At 40.1% G+C, this 19,033-nt stretch overlaps 1 protein-coding gene across 1 annotated transcript; it reads left to right on the plus strand.

Moving 5' to 3' along the window:
* The first annotated feature begins 381 nt into the window (after positions 1 to 381).
* Positions 382 to 17,332, plus strand: golga7bb (golgin A7 family, member Bb). Its single transcript, XM_039784283.1, has 5 exons — positions 382 to 503; positions 6,829 to 6,954; positions 7,773 to 7,925; positions 12,272 to 12,373; positions 13,686 to 17,332. The coding sequence occupies exons 1-5, from the start codon at positions 492 to 494 to the stop codon at positions 13,770 to 13,772; spliced, it is 480 nt and encodes a 159-aa protein (XP_039640217.1). The 5' UTR covers positions 382 to 491; the 3' UTR covers positions 13,773 to 17,332.
* Positions 17,333 to 19,033: the final 1,701 nt, after the last annotated feature.

Consider the following 19,033-nt stretch of genomic DNA (forward strand, 5'->3'; position numbering starts at 1 on the left):
TTGGGGCTCACATTATCATTGACCTGTGATTTAATAAAGATCTAATATATGTAGCCTATTACATATTTTTATGCCTTTTCGGACATTCCATTAATCTTTTGCCTTTTAGTGAAGAAATGGCAGTTGTTATTTTGCTTGGAGTGGTCTAAACGGAAACCATATGGCACTTTATTTGAATTATTGATAATCAATGAAATGATTGATAGCCCACAAAAAGAAAACCCAACCTTAATAAACAGCTAATACTTGGGAACTCACTCATTTGCGTTTTGAAAGCCTGAGTTTGAGGACTAATTCTGAGCGCAAATTATTCGAATATAACCCCCCTTCCGCGATAACACTCGCAGGGTGCGCGCTCAGTCACGCACATGCACGCGCTCTCGTGCCTCCAGTCTTCCTGCCAAAGCTTTATACTCGCGTTGTCCCACACAGCACCAGCAAACGGTTGTCGTTTTCAGCACGGGACAGAACCTGCACCCTCTTACTGCAATATGGCGACAGAGGTAAGGAATTCAGCTCTTCCGCTACCTTTTGAAGAAAACCCGAAATGATTCTGTACCTCCGTTTGTTCTTTTTTCCCTAAGAAATGCAGTCTTTTAAACTGACTGTTTCTTCTGCCTCCGATTTCTGTGGTTTATTGTGAATGTTGCCTTAATTCAATCTAACCAGCCGACTGGACCTGGCTTATTGTGAATTTGAAGAAGAGTAGTAGGACAGAGTCATGTCACGTTATCTTCACGCAAGAAAATATTGTTGCAGGATCTTCAATTTCATTTACTTTCATCACACTTTATACTTTATTACCATAAATAATGTTTTGTTTTTTCATGCCTTGTCTAGTAAGAAACAGAAACCAATGTCATTCAGGTAGAGATATCCTGTACCCAAAGCTGAGGAGCCTGATGAGAGTAATGATGATGGAGCACTCAGCACCATGGACAGGGACAGTCTCTCTCTCTCTCTCTCTCTCTCTCTCTCTCTCTCTCTCTCTCTCTCTCTCTCTCTCTCTCTCTCTCTCTTCCTCTGTCATACTTTTAAATTAGCTTGACAAGGCTTTGTCCTTGGCCACATAGTGAATCAGCTTTCCATACTCAGCTTTCATCATGCCTGTAATAAATGTAGTCAACATGATTGACAACTCTATACAGCACCAAGCAAAAGATGCACAGAGCCCATGACAGAAATGGTGTTTTTCAGGCAGTCACATAGTACAACTCATTACTCCAACTAGTGTTTTCTGATGTATATATAGCCTCAGTAATGCCCGGTAGCTGTCAGGCCAGCAGCATATCTTCCTCTCTCCTCCTTTGTATCCTCGGTGTATGTCACCATAATGCTGAAGACATGGCTGCCTTAGTTATCATAATAATGATCTCACTAGAGGAGACAGCCATTACTTTGCAAGTTTGAGCTAGCTTACACTCGACCAAGCAATATAGTATGTGCATGCATGAGTGTAGGTTTGTGTGTGTGTGTCTGTGTGTGTGTCTGTGTGTGTTCATATGTATTTTGGATACAGCTAAAAGCATCCAATTTATGAGTGAGTGAAGTTGTAATTCAAGCTTAATGGTGCTGCAGGTAAAGTGCAATGGACAGTAAGCTGGGCAGGATTCATGATTGTGTTTTTTCTTTCTTTTTTCTGAGCCTGCAAGACATTGGCAGAGTGGCCCTGATTTCCTTTGGTGGTCTGCCAGTATCCCTGTCCAAGCCCCATCAATTACACGCACGCACACATACAGTACACGCGCGTCCACACAAACACATCCGGTGTGTACAACCAGGACCAATTTTATGTCCAAGGCCCATCAATTATCCATGGCATATTTAATGTGAACACACTGCTGCAGTTTGTAACCATCGGTGATTGGTGTTTGAGATGAGCAGCACAGTTTGCTTCCCATCCATGCTTTTATCTCTCTCTCTTTTCTCTCTCTCTCTCTCTCTCTCTCTCTCTTTCTTTCTCTCTCTTTCAGTCTCACTGTCTCAAATTGTATTAGAACTCATTGATATTTATTCCAAGTCAGCAAATGACTATGTTAAGTGACTAACACTCAGCTCATACTGCAGACTGCTAGTGCTGCATGGATGGTCTCTGGATCCATTAAGTCCACTACTGCCAGATCCTCATCTCAGTCTGTAGGGTAGCCCTGGCTCGAGTACTACACAATGTTGACGAATAATGTGTCCAAGCACAGGAATCATCTCAGAGGCTGGCACAGGCTCAGCTCTCTACTGAAACAATGCTACACCTTTATCCACAAGAGATTTCCTCTTCCAGCTTTGGCCACAGCCACTGATCTTCCACCTAGATCTCATGGAAATTTGACTGTTTTGTCAACACTGTCTAAACTTTATATGATTTATAGACCTCTGGCTAGCCTAGCTTGGCAGCAAATATGCTGCTCCCAATGGCAGAAAACCAGTTATATTATGAAGAGATGAAAAGAGAGAGCTGAAAGTTAGAAAAATGCTGAAAGAGCTTTGGAGCGAGACTGAAACGTCTAACTCTGAATGTATTTATTGTGTGTGGTGTAATTGTGTGTGTGTGTGTGTGTGTGTGTGTGTGTGTGTGTGTGTGTGTGTGTGTGTGTGTGTGTGTGTGTGTGTGTGTGTGTGTGTGTGTGTGTGTGTGTGTGCATTTTGCAATGTCTGCCCACTGGCAGCACTCACCCTTGCTGTCACTATGTGTTCCTTAAGACGAAGTGACTAGACTACGAAACATGTCGAGGCAATGCCAGTAACACAGACCCTTAGATCCAAGCTGGAGGAAATAGATAGGGGGAGGCTAACAGAGTTGGAATGACAAAGAAAATATGTTAAAAGTGCTATTCTTTTTTCATTTTAGCCCCAGCCTTGGTCATGAGAGGTCATTGATGCATCCTATGTCATCTTTTACTTCTGGTTTAAATTAACATTGAGTAGTTTAATTCTTTACCTTTTATTTGTCTGTGCAACCAGTGGCTATTTCTGCACCTAAAATATGAAATGCATCATTTCTTTGTACTTTGCTGTTTTGTTCATTAGTCGCTATCTTTTGTTTGCTTAATGAAATGTGTTTTTATGAGCCTCTTAACTGGTGACACATCCTCCTTCTTTAACTTATCTTGCCTGTGTTTACTTCACTTCTGCATTGAATCAATGTGCAAACAAATGTAAACCAATCTAAAAGTGATAGATGTGTGGGTGGAAGGAGAAGTCAGACAGTGCCGCATGGTGAAGAGCTTCTTATTAGAGTCACGTGTGATCAGTATGACATTTTACCATTGCTGTTTGCTTGTGTACTATATTTAGACACAGTAATAGGCTGGATTTGAACCCATATCTCCCACGCAGGAGAGTAAACATGAGCACTCTGCCAATAGAAAACATTTATCTTAAAGGCTTAAATGGACACAGACAAGACCGCAATGCCAGTAACATCAACACCACGTGACTACACCACAATAAATATTTGATGGAATCCTCTTCAAAGCAGAATAACTGTTGGCGAACTTTGGCATTTTTAAGTAAATTGTTATTGGTTATTTAGGGTGAGGTCAATTAACATTGAGCTGCAGAGAAGTACACATTTGATTGAGAGGAAGGACCGAATTGAGGATCAAATTCTCACAACTGCCGCTACAACCCAACAAAAGCTTTTGATAATATTGATCACAAAATCATGTTAAAAAAATTGGAAAGGTATGGCATAAGAGGTGTGGCCTTTAACTGGATAAAAAACTATATTGAAAACAGGAGTCAGTTTGTTCAAATGGGTAATCACCGGTTAACGAGTCTTAATATTTCCTGTGGAGTTCCACAGGGGTCAGTTTTAGGCCCCAAATTGTTTATCCTTTACTTAAATGATATTTGTAAATCATCACATGTACTAAAATTTACTATTTTTGCAGATGACAGAAATATTTTTGGTTGTGGGGATAACTTGCAGCAGACGCTGGAAATGGTCACTAATGAAATGACTAAATTAAAACTATGGTTTGATTCAAATAAGTTATCTTTAAACTTGAACAAAACTAAATTCATGATATTCGGAAATCATACTATAAATTGAGATGTTAAAATAGTAATTGATAATGAAACAATTGAAAGAGTCTACGAAGATAAATTTCTGGGTGTTGTTCTTGACCATAAACTCTGCTGGAAGCCACACATTAAATATTTGTGCACAAAGATGGCCAGGAGTATTGGTATATTGAGTAAAACTAGATACATCTTGAACAAAAATACATTAGATACTCTGTACTGCACCCTTATTGTACCATATATGTTATATTGTGTGGAAGTTTAGGGAAATACTTACAAAAGCAACTTGAAAAAAATGTGTGCATTGCAAAAAAGAGCAATTAGGATAATAAATCACATTGGGTATTATGAATACACTAATCATTTGTTCTTTAATTCACATTTGCTGAAATTTATGGACATTGTTACATTTAAAACTGCTCAATTTATGTTTAAAGTTAAAGAAAATAATTTACCATTTAACATATGTGCAATGTTTAATGAAAGAAATGGGGGATATCATCTAAGAGGTCATTGTATATTTAAGCAACCACTTGTGCGAACTACTGTTAAAAGCATGTGTTTCAGTTTGTGGGGTGACCTTATGGAATGGACTGAACAATGATATCAAACAGAGCCATAATATCATTCAGTTCAAAAATAGTTTAAAGACATCATTACTTGATCAATACAGAAAAGAATAAACTGAAACAGAGGATTGTAATTTGTAATTTAATGGTATTGTTGTATATTATTGTATTGTTGTAAATTACTGTAAGACCGAAAAATTGTATGCTATATTTGCATATCTATTTTAGTTTGTATAATATCATTTTGGGAAATAAGGGGCAGGTCCAAATAAGCTATTTGCTTCTGCCTGCACCTTCTCGAACGAATCGTTTTTATATTTTTTCTTTTTTTGTTGTTGTTTTTGTTAGATTCTGATTGTTTGTGTTTTATCTTATGTTTTTTATGTTTTGCAACATTGTTGATTGTTCGAGATAAACAAATAAACTAAACTAAACCCACGTCTACAAACCACCCAATCAGAGCATTACATGAAGTGACGCAGAATAGACTGGCTGGCACAACATTTTTCAGTTTTGACCTTTAACCACGACTTCCCCATTGGACCAATCCGTTTTAAACTCTGAAACACAAGTTTCTAAGTTCATTAAAATCAGGGGAGTGGTATGTCCTCTCAGATGCTGTGTTTGGACAAATAAATGGACTCAGTGTTTGATTGGCTGCCACAGAGACACATGACTCCTGCCTGCTTTGCTCAGCTGTGAGCTCCATGTAGCACAGAGATGTAAGACAGAGGGCAGTAGGTCAACAACAAGCCAAAACACACCGTGATGTCCCACTGGCCTGAATGCAGTGCATGTGACAGTGCAAGGCAAGCTGGCTAGTTTCACTCAGATGCCTCTGAACTTGACTCCTCTCAGGACCCCTGTCTACTAAAATATTGCCATCCTTTCTTCTTCTTTTTTCATTTGTCTTTCTACATCCTCTTACTTAAATACTTGAGTACTTTTTACTGCTAATATCTGTTAAAGTAAAAAAGGTTTAACCTACTCAAGTTGCAGGACCTCTATTTTTAATAGAGCACTTCCCTTGTGGTATGGCTGCTTAAACACATACTTCCATATATACAGTTTATACGCACATACATTCAGCACATACACCCACACTCATTCTTACAGTGACGAACAAAGAACCTGTATAATCTTAATTAACCTGTACCTCGGCCAACTGATTCTGACTTGGATAAATGACTCTCAATCATGTGCTGATAATTGCTCCTATTAATAGAGTGACTTGTTGTTCATCACGATGGCCCAAAGATAGCACGGGAGGGAGGAGGAGGATGGGGGGGGCAATATGTTAGAGAGATGGAGGAGGCAAAAAGAAGTATATTAAAAGCTTTGGCAGACAGAAAGATCTAGTGGCTGTGAGATGATTTTGGCTCTCGGCTGACGAAAATAGCAGCTTGGATGTTATTCTTGGTCGTGAGAGATAGAGATGAAAGGCTGACACTGTACTATGTCTGCTTACTTGGCTCTCATACAGTACATTCAGGTAACCTCATAAACAGAGGCTCTTCTTGCTTTCATTTATAGCAACACTGCAGTAGCTAGCCAAACTATCCATGGAATAAAATTAAGAGAATATAAAAAGGGAACAACTGCACAGATGTTAAACACATTCTGTGAAACATGGAGTTTTTCTAAAATTATTTGAGACTCTGAAATGAATACATGACTCTCATACTGTTTCTCACTCTATTTTTTCACCCTCTTTTTGTTCATCCCTCTCTCCCTACTGTTAAACTCCTACTGTATCTCTTATTACCATCCTCTTCTGAGGAGTCATTTAGATCGGCAGGGGGCAAGTTACACTGGCCCACTTGCTTGCTGCTGTATTCTTTCCGGAGAATGACACTCAGCACCACATTGCTGTAACGGGGGTGTCTTTCATTGTGTTCGTTATTACTGCTATTGGGCCTGATGATGCTGGAAGAATGCAGTGAGAGTGCCCACTGTGCCTGCACTGCTGTTTATGTGTAGCATAGTACCATTCTCTCACTGTGTAGCCCTGTTGCACCTCTGTTGTCAGGTAAAATTTGGACAACTTGTATTGAGATGGTTTTTGGTCAGACTGGAATTTCTGAGAATTTAAGTTCTCTGTATCTGGTCTGGAGTCACAGTATATTACCGGATCAAAAACACTACATACAAGAAAATCACATGCTACTCTTGCACTTGCTTGAATATAAATGTATTTATGCAGCACAAATTTAACGTGTGTATTTCCTCCGCTCAGTTTCACAACCTTCAGGAGCTGAGGCACAGTGCATCGCTGGTAACAAAGGTGTTTGTACAGAGAGACTACAGCGAAGGAACCGTGTGCCGCTTCCAGAACAAATTCCCCTCAGAGCTCGACAACAGGGTGAGCACAAACACGCACTCATACACCCAGGCTAATGTAATATACTGGCAAAATTCCAACTCACTTGAAACAACACCCACTCTCCAGCACAGAAAGGGTGATGGCTCAATATATCTTAATAACATTACCACAGTAGTGCACCCTGGATGACAGAACACGTGAATGATTTGATATTTGCTTGTGCATTAACTTAAACTTGTCAGTAAATGAACAGACACAAGTACAGTAGAATAAGTAAATATTACAACTATATTAAAACATCTGTCTTTGCTCAGAAGCCCTTAAAAAAGGCCTCATGCTGTTATGTTCAAACACTTTGGGCTCTAGGAGAGAATGTGCTGTTTATTTGCCCTTTTTACCTTGCTGTATTAGCATCTGTGAATAATGTTATGTTGGAGTATTATTGTAGATGTGTCTAGCAATTAGCATCTGAAGCAGACAGTCCACACACACAGCAAGAAAGAAACATAAACAGAGAGAGAAACACACAGGGAGTCAGTGCAAAGGGACCATTAGTAAACATTTTAAATGTAAATGTTCTCTGTCAGATGCTCAAACCACTACCCAATGCTGTAACACTTATGAGTAATTTTTAATGTTAGCCTCATGTTTCTTCTTCAAGTGAGGTGTGTTGATAAATTGACGAAGTAGGAGTACTTTGGGTTGAGCAGAATGCAGCTGGTATGTTTGGCAGGCTGTTTTATAGCTGAACAGCTTGCTCCCACGGTTATGCCAGAGCACTTTTCATTTTCGCAGTCCTTATGTTGTGTGCATGCCTCCATATCTCTACCTGGAAATTTGTTTGTGTTTGTAAGTAGATTGAGCGAACCTTGCTTGAGGAGACAGTGAAGACCCTGAACTCTTATTATGTGGAGGCCGAAAAAATTGGAGGTCAGTCGTACCTGGAAGGATGTCTGGCTTGTGCAACAGCTTATATCGTCTTCCTCTGCATGGAGACACGCTATGAGAAGGTAATAAGCCTGTGCACACCTAAATGCCAGCACACAAAATGGCCAAATAGCATTTGTGGACAAGAAAGATAATTAAACGAAGAGGTTTTATCAATGCAAAACAAAACAACAAACAAAGTTTTGGGAAATATGCTCATTTTCTTTCTATCTAAGAATTAGATGAAATTATACCACTAACCAAAAAAAACAATTTCTTAAATTTTTTATTAGAGCTTGTTTTGGTATGGCTACTCAGAGTTTTCTCCTTTCTGCAGCTAAAATACATCTATAGAAAACTCAATCATTATTCCAGAGGCCACAGTCTCATAACAGTCTGTTAGGAAGTTATGGATCGCAGAGCAAATCTGATGAAGCATGAATAGGAAAAAACAGTGGACTGTTGCTGTAAATATAGAAAAATATCCATCATTTTTTTTGATGATGAGGCTAGAAGGGGGGCTATAGAGTATTTTCTAGCTTTTATTGGGGGAGAGGCAGAGTACACCCTGGACAGGTCGCCAGTCTTTCACACAACCATTACATATAGACAAACAAACATTCACACCCATAGGCAATTTACAAACCTTGCAAATATGCATGTGAGCAGGAAACCATAACACCTGGTAGAAACCCACGCAGGCCCTGCTATTTCCACAGAGAAAGGCCACTGTGCTGCCATGATAAATATGCAAACATTAAATAATTAATTAAACAATTAATATTAAAAATATCAACATAATTTAATGGATCTGGATCCTCTTAGCGTGCGTCGTCGTAGGAATATTTCAGCTCAACCATTACTCATTCACAACGGGTTTTTATAAACTCCACTGCCCATCCATAAGACTTATTTACGGCCATATTTATCCATTTTTATGGAAGCCAGCTCTATCTCACACAAAAGCATTCCATTGTGTGTCCTAATGCACTATGGCTCTCTGAGGTCAGAACACAAAGTTATTTACACCCACTGACACAGGGCAGCAGAGCCAAAAAACAGGAGATAAGATCTATCTGATTCTCTCTTGCACAATATTCCCGTCAGCTGTCCATCCACTAGCTTTTAAAACCGGTGTTTAAGTCCACAGCTGTGTGCCGGTGGGCACAGCATGGCACGCCAAACGCAACATGACATTTACCTTCAGCAGAACCAAGATGTCTATCTTGAGAAAGGGCAGGTGATTAAACGTCTGTGCCGCTGTTTTGCAGCTTGACACAACGTGAGATTGAACAAGAGCGCACGCATACAGAACACAATCAAGTGACCAACCAAGTGAGTTTGATTAATCCTTTTGTGTCTGTGTAGCTACCTGCCGGTGTTTAGATGAAACTGGAGTGGCGTGAAGTCTCAGCATGGCTATGTGTCAACATTCATCTCCCTAGTCTTGTTGCATTTGTAAACATTTCTTTATCAAAGCAGTACAGAGGTACTGGGAGCTTGACCGAGAAGCACAAAAGGACTTGTTGCCATGTTGAAGCCATGCACAAACGGCCTGGTCTGAGGCTCCTTTCATCTCCCTGTCAGCTGGGAGCCGCTCCATTGAGGCGCTGAGATGCTATCAGCCCCGCAGGAGAGTTGTTTATTTACTTCTGTAACTTAATCATCTTGGTTGAATGACGTTATGACTGCACATGATCAAAAATACCCACCCAAGTTGTTGCTGTTTGTGGGCGCACATGCGTGTGTGCTGATAAAGAGGCCACACACCAGTGAGCGTGGATCAGTGTGCAGATTCACTGGAGCACCCAGACCCCTTGAAGCTTACTTCTCACCCTATCAAAGGACACTGATTGCTCCCAGCATGTCAGAACAGATACAAGTGCGCACAAGCATTCATAAAGCGTCCCTCATGCAGACAGTGTGCCCTCCATCTCCTATTTTTTGTTCTTCTATTATTCACAAGAATGTGGCCGCACAAATGGGACTCACTAAGACACATGTATACACACATTATTCCTTTTATATTGCACTTGGTGACATGAACAGCTTTTATTCTAGCAGAGGAATAAACACTTGTGGCATGCATGTGAAACAGACTGCGACACCTTTGCTTCTTAGGCGATATGCACACACTCACAAAGCTTTTCCTAGAATGGTTGTCACAGACATGCCAGTACAACAGCACCACAGCTTGTGTACTAGACTGTCATATTGTTACGCTGAAGAGGATTGAGCTGCCCTGAGGGCTCTCTAGCAGTGAAAGGATTGGCCTTTTCCCTTGACCACAATAAACCTATTAGTCAGGGCTCTGTGTGTCTCTTCTTTTTCTCTATGATACTTCATTCTCTTTGATGGCATTTATAACAAAAGACATTTGTGTTTGTGGAGATACTATCATTGTTCCAAGCCGAATATTTATTGCGTTCTGCTTATGTGTACTTGACATAGATGTGACTGATTTAAAGCAGCGCAATAGAGCAAACCACTGCCTTTTGATGGCTTCTTAAATGGTTTTTCACTGAGGAATTTCATGTCTTGTTTGCTCCCCGTTTGTAACATTTTCCAAATAATTTTATTGAACAAATGTCTTTTTTTCTTCATCTTCTTCCAGTGGGAGACAGAAAGATGTATTTTCTGTGGTTAAGTCTCCACTAGCAGGGGTTACTATATTAGCAGCTGTGTCTGCAGCTGTAACAGGCCTTTGACATCCCAGAGGAGCGCTGCTCAGTGTGTTACTCAGTTTCTATTGTTTTAATCTCTCAAGGCCGAGTGCTGCAGTGACCTTTAGTTAACTTACAAAAGAGGAAGTGAATCTGTCATATTCAACCAATCAGACGCAAAAGTGTCCATCCCAATACAGCATACTTCTAAGGATAATTGTAACTTGTAAAATGGATCCTCTTTTTGTAGTTTTGTAGGTAATTGCTAAAATGGCTGACTGGGAAAGATAAACAAGTGGTCAGACAATCCTACAGGTTTTAAACAAACCCCAAGGTTAGCCAGACTTCCAGGTGCTGTCAATTTTGGTTTTACATCCTAATAAAGTTGTAAATAATATTACTTGTTTACAATTGTACAACAAACTGATTGTCTGATTGTCATTTCAGCCGTGTTCCCAGATCTCAACCATTAACTTGGTGACTAGAAACGAATTGCAAAGCTACAAAAATAAGACCAAAGTTGTAATAAACCTTTGTTTTCCTTTTGTTATACAGTAGAATATACAGTATGCAATGCTGTAATTTCTTTCTTTAAGTGATACAAATGTGTGTTGTTCTAGTACAGACACACAGATGTGCTAAAGATTGCACCTCCTTTTTAGTAGTGGTGACAGCTCTCTCAGTGTACATGAGGCCCAGTGGAGCGTGGTTAGCTGATTGACATGTTTAGACAGAGTGTAGGAGAGGCATGGCACATCAGCATTGTTGGTGTCCGCAGAAGCATAGCTGAGGCTGAATAAGCTGCTCTAATGATGCCACTTTAGCTAATATCTGTCCATTTAGCATTACCGGGCATCAGTCAGCAGTCATTTGGTTGCTATCAGCAGCAACATGGGACTACATCACAGTGCACTCTCCTAGTCTCCAGGGCAAACTGTGTGTGTAGTTGTAATGCGTAGGAGAGTGTATACAGGCATGCCTGTTTGAATTTGTGTGCCAAGGCATGGTCTGAACTTAGTGCTCAGCTTCACTCCACTGCTGCTCTGTGGTTTTTGCACATTTGATGCAATACTCACTTGCAAAACTGAGAAATAAGTCCAGTGCCAATGCAATCCAAATAAACTGTCCACCTCACATTTGAGAGTGTTTCCAAATTGCCCCGACAGTTAACCAAGGCATGACATTTAGCCTGAGAGGGCCATCTTTGGAATTAGGAACTAAAGCTTCCAAATGGAAAACTTCAAAAAGAGAAAAGCTCATGCTCGTCAATTTTAGTAATTCAATTCATACAGCCTTGCTTAACATGAGTGGCTTGGAACTATGTATAAAAATAACTGCCGTACTTAGAGCATAATGGAATTACTTTGAGTTTAGATTATAATGTTCAGGAAAAATAAAGACGGGCAATGACTCGAGAGAGTTAGTATCGTATGCCATATGCTAACTATGCGCAGAAGGACTGCAAACTCATTTCTTCCATTTTTCTTTTTTTTCCACCCAAGACAGCACAGGGGGAGGTTAAAGTTGCTGCAGTCCTGCCCTTGTTTAGCCTCTTTTAGGTACATGGTTATTACATGTAACACAGAGTGCACTTGAAAAGTAATATAAGGGTAATGGATCCACAGTTGGAATATCATTTTCTGCTAGATCACATGTTCTGCTTGTTATTTTAAGGTTTTTGTTATGCCTCCAATGGTTCTAAACAAATCTGGATTATCTCCAAATGTACCTCTGTCCTCCTCTCCACCCCTCTGTTTTTACTCCAGGTGCTGAAGAAGATATCAGGCTACGTCCAGGAGCAGAATGAGAAGATCTACGCTCCTAGAGGTCTGCTGCTAACAGACCCCGTAGAGAGAGGAATGAGGGTTGTATCCTTTGCTCATCTGCTGCTTTAAGTGTGCAACAAAAAGGACAGTCAGACATATAAAAGACTGAGAGGAGCTGGCAGTAGTTTAGAGGTTGAAGAAACCAGGGTCCATGAGTGGAAGGTCTCCACTTAGAATTACTGGAACTGCTAAAAACATCTGGGTTGGATACATGAATAAGAAGTACCTTCTCCTCCTCATAAATTACCATCAAGGTGCCCTTGAACAAGGCACTTAAACTCCAGCTGCTGCAGAGGAGCTGTTCAATGGCTAACTGTCATTCCCAGGAGTAAAGCTGAAGCAGGACGGGGCTGAAAAAAGCATGCATGCTACCTTCAAATGTCCTTTTGATAAGAAATGTGAAAAAGAAAAAGGGGAATGTGATGAATCAGCAGCCTAAGGTGTATATGCACTTGTGATGTTGTGCTTTGTTTGCTCAGGCCATCTTGTTCTGTTTAGTCATTCCAAAATAAGGTGCTCTATTTATCACAATATTTTCTCTTCACACTCATTGTATGTTTTTTTATTGTTATTTTAAGTGGCCAGATGTGTGTCTCTCTTTGTCAACTGGAGTGTTCCTTCACAGTTCCTCATGTCATTTCCTTATGTCCATAGACATCACACAGACCTGGCTCAAAGAACAGGCTCCAAGTAACAGGGCCAACCGATTACCAACACTTATTAGTCAATGCATTCCTATACAATATGGTCTCTGCTTATGAAGGCTAGTTAGAGACCTCATTCTCTCAACGAACTGCATAGCATGCATCTCACTTGTATCACCTTGAGATCACAATTTAAATTTAAACACATTGAGATTTGAATAAAAAACCCTTAAGTGGGCAAATCCGCAAATCTAAATTGAGTGGTATTGAGACATATCTTCACCTTGTCACAAGCTGTTCCAGATTCTACAACCTTTTTCAAACAAAAAGAAGATGCAGTCATTTCTGAAGCACCTCGGAGATGAGTCTGAGACAGGAGAAGACCATGCAATGTGAATTTTGTAATTCACGCCAGCCACTGATCTCTCCAAGTAGAAAAATCTCATGAATGCACCTCACTTGAGATCAGTTGTTTAAGTTGTGCACCCCCACATGGTATGAAAAGTGAGAGCAGTACAGAAACATGAAGATTTCAAAAGTCTTGCAGTCTGGTCTAGCTTTACACATCTAGTATAAGTGAGCAGAGGGTTTGGATATGAAAGGATCCAGGCCTATTGCTGTTGTTGGGGGTTGTGGAATTGTATCCACCAGCACTTTCTCAACCCTGTATTTTAATACGTGATGATCCTTGACATTTTTCATTTCCTCAGCTAGAGATCAGTGTGTTTGAAGACCGGGGCTCGGGCAGCTCCAGTCCCAGCAGCAGCATGTCGTCGGCAGGCAGCAGCGCCCGGTGACTGGAGGGGCAGCGCCAGGCTTACGGGTACCACCACAGGGGCAGCGGGACACTTACCAACATCCGCATGCTGAAACATGAGAGCACCAGGTTCTAAGACTAAGAGTGGAGAGCAAAAAGGCAAGGAGGTGATCCACAGCACTCACACTCTCCTTGCTGGGGCCTACGACATACCACCGCGAGAATAGGAACTGGTTTACACAAACACACTGGATAGCAGAACAAACACAAGTGCAACAGAACCCACACACAGGCAGTAGACACATATACGAGCCAATATTCAGAGTGTCTGTGAGGGAATATCTTTCACTCTCCAACAGTTATCCAAACCAAACTAATCATGATTTCTTTTGTTTAAATTTTTCCATTCACCTTTTCTCTCATTCCATCACGTCTGTTTCCATGAGTCACAGCATCTTTGTCGTATAGCTGATTCAGCAGGCTTATCCTTGATTAAACTGGATGTCAGTGCTTGATTGTTTTCAGGGGGGTCACCGTCACTATGTCTATCTGCTGACGCATTGACAGTGTAGTCTTAGGTCTGTGCTTCAGCTCTAAAATCTGGAAGTAGGAAAACTGCCGGGCTCCTGGGAGACCCAATGTTCCCCGGTCTGGCTGAATGATTGCATTCATGTCAGCTGGTTGGGGTCAAGCCACTTTGAACGCTGGCAAATTGGGCCTGCTGTGGGACTGCGCGGTTATATGCTCTGTTCATATGCGTTGGCTTCGATATCAAACGGCTAACAGAGAGCACCTTGGATTATTTATCCTTATTCACAGCAGTGGATACAAGTGATCCACATCACAGCTGTAGGTCACACTCCTACACACACCTGTGGCTAGTGACCAAGCGTTCCTGCACACAGATTCTGGCAGCCGTAGAGTTGGAGTCGACCTAGCCAGTCAATATTCTCTGTGGTCTTAGCTCATTGAGAACGCAAGCAATCCCAGGCCCTGTAAGCCTGCGCTAGTGTCCCTGGTAGTGTGTACATGTATCTGGTGTGTTGTGTATGTGTCTGTTCCATTAGTCCCAGCCTCACCTACGTTGAGATGAAAGCTTGCTGATCATTAAGGAGACGTCAAAGAGGAAAGATCAGTAGCCCAAATAATAACCGAACACACAATGTATGGTAACCAGTAGGGTGTTAATGATAGGTGTGTGTTTGGATGCGAATATAGGTGTGTGTAGGAGAATCATGCACAGAGTTCAATACCCTACTACTCTATTCTAGTCTGTCTCTGCTGCTCATGTAGATGCAGATTATTTCTAATTATACAAAATGCAAAACAGCATTAATCAAAAAAGAACATCTAGAACATAAAAGAACGTCTAGAACATATTTGGCATTAAGACATACACAGTAATGTTGATGCAGATACATATTTTAGATTAAAAATGTCTCAGACATCAAAGGCTTTAAGTTCATTGGTGTCATCTGTTATTTATTATCAGAAATGTAGGGGGCAGTTGTATGTCATTTTGCTGTATAACACAGTTTTAGCTCCCTCTAGTGACAGACTGAGGAAGTTCTGCATTTCTGAATTTAAAAAATACTACAGGAATTTTAGTGCAAAGACAAAGTCTGATTCATAGTCTGATTCAAATAATTTCTAGTACTACTTATTTACTCACACTGCCCTGCAGCTTCCTTTCTTGTACATTATCTTCAGTACCTGAGGAGCATACAATCTGTCTCTCTTGTGGGAAATAGTGCATCCTGTCTGGCTTATTTGTGTGTGGAGGCATTATGTAGCAACAATGTTGATGTCATTAGACAGCACACCCACACAGGGTCAAACAAAACCTGAAAAAAACTTAAGCAATGTTTGGGTGTCTGCATCTTCTTCTTTCCCACAGTTTCTGTCTTCTTCTTTCTTTTACCATTTTCAGTTTTGTTGTCTTTAACCCCACCTCATAACATGATCTTTAAATCAACTCTGAGAATGTAGCCCTTTGCCTCTTCTTTAGCCTCATAGTTAGTTTTGAGCAAATCCTTCAGCAGAGCCCCTGCCCTGCAACCAGCCTTGTGTACTTTTACCAGAGCAGTGTCAAGTTGTAGTTAAACCACTTGCTGGAAAGTCGTTTTGCTTCAGCCTCAGTAGATAAGATTAATTTCAACTCAACGTTTTACTGCTGAGTGAGATGAACCTACAAAGACCATAGCAGTTGAGTTCAGTTGTGCTTGTGTTCAGCCTCCTGTTCTTTTTGATGCCTTCATGTTTCATCCCAGTGGAATGGATACCCAACCTGGGGCTGATGGACTGACCAATTAAAAACTCAGCACTCAGACTCAACACTGTCAATAAGCGAATAAAGGAGCTCATTGGACAATGTATAAAGAAAAAAACAATGAGTGTGTATAAACTGTAAAAGAACTGCACTGTACATGTTTGTCAATGACTACTGAGTTTGTGAAGTGTAAAGAAGTGGATGGGAATGCCATTATGCTTTATAATTCCAAAACATCACTGTTGCCCAGTACTAGTCTCTAAATACGTTTTTATGTTTTGGTATATCTTTAATTTGCGCATCAAGTGATAGAGCAGCTATGAAAGCACATTGTCTGTACAGCTGTGAGCTGCTTTGCAGGATCTTCTGTAAAACACAATTGTGTTGATAATGTAGCTTATGATATTGTTAGTAATATCAACAATGTCAGTTATTATTGTGGAGGTAAATAGAGGGGTAATGATGATGACCCTCGGGGGGAAGTCTGAAATGTGCCAAATTCAAAGTTCCTAAAGGATTAGTTCACATTTTTAACCATGCTAACCTCTCTAGAGATGACTGTGTTGGTCTGTCAGTTGGTCCACCACTTTCTAGACTAAAAATAAAATATCTCTACAAATATTGGAGGGATTGACATGAACATTTGGAGCCTAGGGAATGAAAGATTCTGACTCTTAGTCCTGCTTTAAGTATCCCCTTGCCATATATACATTGAAAGAGCAGAAACAATTACAGGAGAAATGTTTACAGTAGCAAATAACTCTTTCTATGAATATATGGGCGTGAGTAGTGTATTCATGTAAACTAGAAAAAAATCTGAACCTATCCTTTAAGGCTGAGGTGAAAAAGAAGCACTGTGTGCCATATTATAAGGCGTTATGTAGCTTGTTCTTTCAAGAATGACTTGACTAATGAAGACCAAGGGAGTGAAGATTATCACATAAAAAGATGTGCATTGATATACAATGACTCTATCACGGAGCAGATTAAACTTTGGGTCCTTGAGCCTCTATCATGCTGACTATCAAGATAACCTCTGTGCCAACACTTGTCTTTGAAGGAGAAGCGGAGATGATGTATAGTCCATTTCTGTATGTAAATTCCCACGTCATACTGTATATTTATCTTGTACTGTATGTGAGAGTGCAGCAAGTTTGTTCAGACATGTGGAGTCATCTGTATTGTACGTGTGTTATGCTGTTACAAATGAGAGAATATTCATGTCTTTCTGAAACTGTATAAGATGATGTGTAGAGTCTTGGTACTACACTCTTTGAGTTGCTTTGAGTCCTTGGGGAGACTCGAACTTCATTGATGTTTAATGCTACAAGGTGTTTTTGTTTTTTTTTTTTTTTTTTTTTTTTTTTTTTTTTTTTTTTTTTTTTTTTTTTTTTTTTTTTTGTGTGTGTGTGTTTGTGTGTGTGTGTGTGTGTGTGTGCGTGCAAACAAAGTAAGTACCAGATAACAGGAAGTGAAATCCCTGATCAACAAAGTCCCTTGGTTATGCTGCTAAGAGAGAGGAATTTATATTTTATCTTGATGCTATTTGTGTGTTTACATCTGATTGTTTGCATATTTATTGAAATGAATTTGTGTATTTTCTTCTCAAAGTTTATTATTATTCAAAGCCTGTAGAGAAGAGTTTCAACTGTCTCCAAGACATGAATAAAGTGTCTGATGAAGTTGATGGAAAGAGAATCATTGTGACTGCAGGCTGCTGTTTGTATCTAACAGATCAATTCAGTGTTTAGAAACTCGATCCCTGCATGTGTCTCTCTCTTACATACAGTTCTCAGGGTGTCCACAGCAGGAAACTACCAAGAGACCAAGGCATGTCACCTGAGGGCAGCAGGATCTCCAGGCGGTCGGTACTAGAAGGTATACTTTTGATTTAAGGTTTGTGGTCTAAGTACATTCACTCAAGTAATAAAGTGCAAATTTGAGGTACTTGTACTTTACTCAAGTATTTCCAGTTTATACTACTTTATCCTTCTACTTTGGAAACCAAATAATGTACTTTTTACGTTTATTTGATAACATTAGTTACTTTGCAGATTCAGATTATTAATACAAAACATAAATCAACTAATGAATTATGTTGTATTATTGTGGTTTTATGCTACCGGCAGTATCTACAGAATGTACTACTAGTGCCAACCTCAGTGATTTCTAAGTGCATTTTTGGCCATTTATTTGCATCGCAGGATATATAGCCTTGGAAAGTGTAAGTCAATCTAAAATGAAGTGTAGAATGTCAGTGTTCAGATTTTATGACTTAGAAGAGTATAATTTGTGTGCTCCTTCTGAGCTGCCTCACTGTTGGAAAACCTCTGCTGCAGACAAACAGGGTTAAAAACTATCTTGTGAACATGGTGAAGCATTTAGCAGCTTAAGAGCCAGATATTTCCCAGAGGAGTTGGTGCCGACCAAAACAGAGTTAACAGAGAGTGAATGTTGTCTTAAATTCACCAGTGGACAGAAACACAACTCCAAATCAATAATAATAATGCTGTTTCATGTTTGCTAGATGTGTAAATGGGCAACTGTTTGCTAACACTATTGCCATATCAACTTTATAAGGTGAAAATATGTCAATGTTTTGTTTGCTGCTTGTTGCTCTGGCCCAGCAATTAATTTAATGTAGGTTTAGGTTTTGTAGCGGTGACCACCCAAACTGCATTTTGTACCTGTGTGTATGTGTGTGTGTGTCTGTGTGTGTAAAAGAGGTGTACAGTAGATCCATCATAGCTTGCTCATAAGGCCAAAAGTGAGTGATAACTTTCTGGCAGATATTGAGGCTTAGTGTTGATCACATGAGTGGAGACAGGAGGAGCGTTGAGAGTGAACTGATATTTTCTCAATGACAGCAGAGGACTGAAGAAACATCTCAACACCTGTGGGGAAAGGTCACTCTCATGCTAACAAGCTACTCTCTTCCTCTACACAGACCTCCTTTGTTGCTTAACATTTTTTTCCCCCACCTCCTGCTACAGATTGCTGCTGCAATTGTTTTGAGTTTCCAAGTTTTAAAA

This window comes from Perca fluviatilis, chromosome 19, assembly GCF_010015445.1.
Source record: "Perca fluviatilis chromosome 19, GENO_Pfluv_1.0, whole genome shotgun sequence".
Taxonomy (NCBI): Eukaryota; Metazoa; Chordata; class Actinopteri; order Perciformes; family Percidae; genus Perca; species Perca fluviatilis.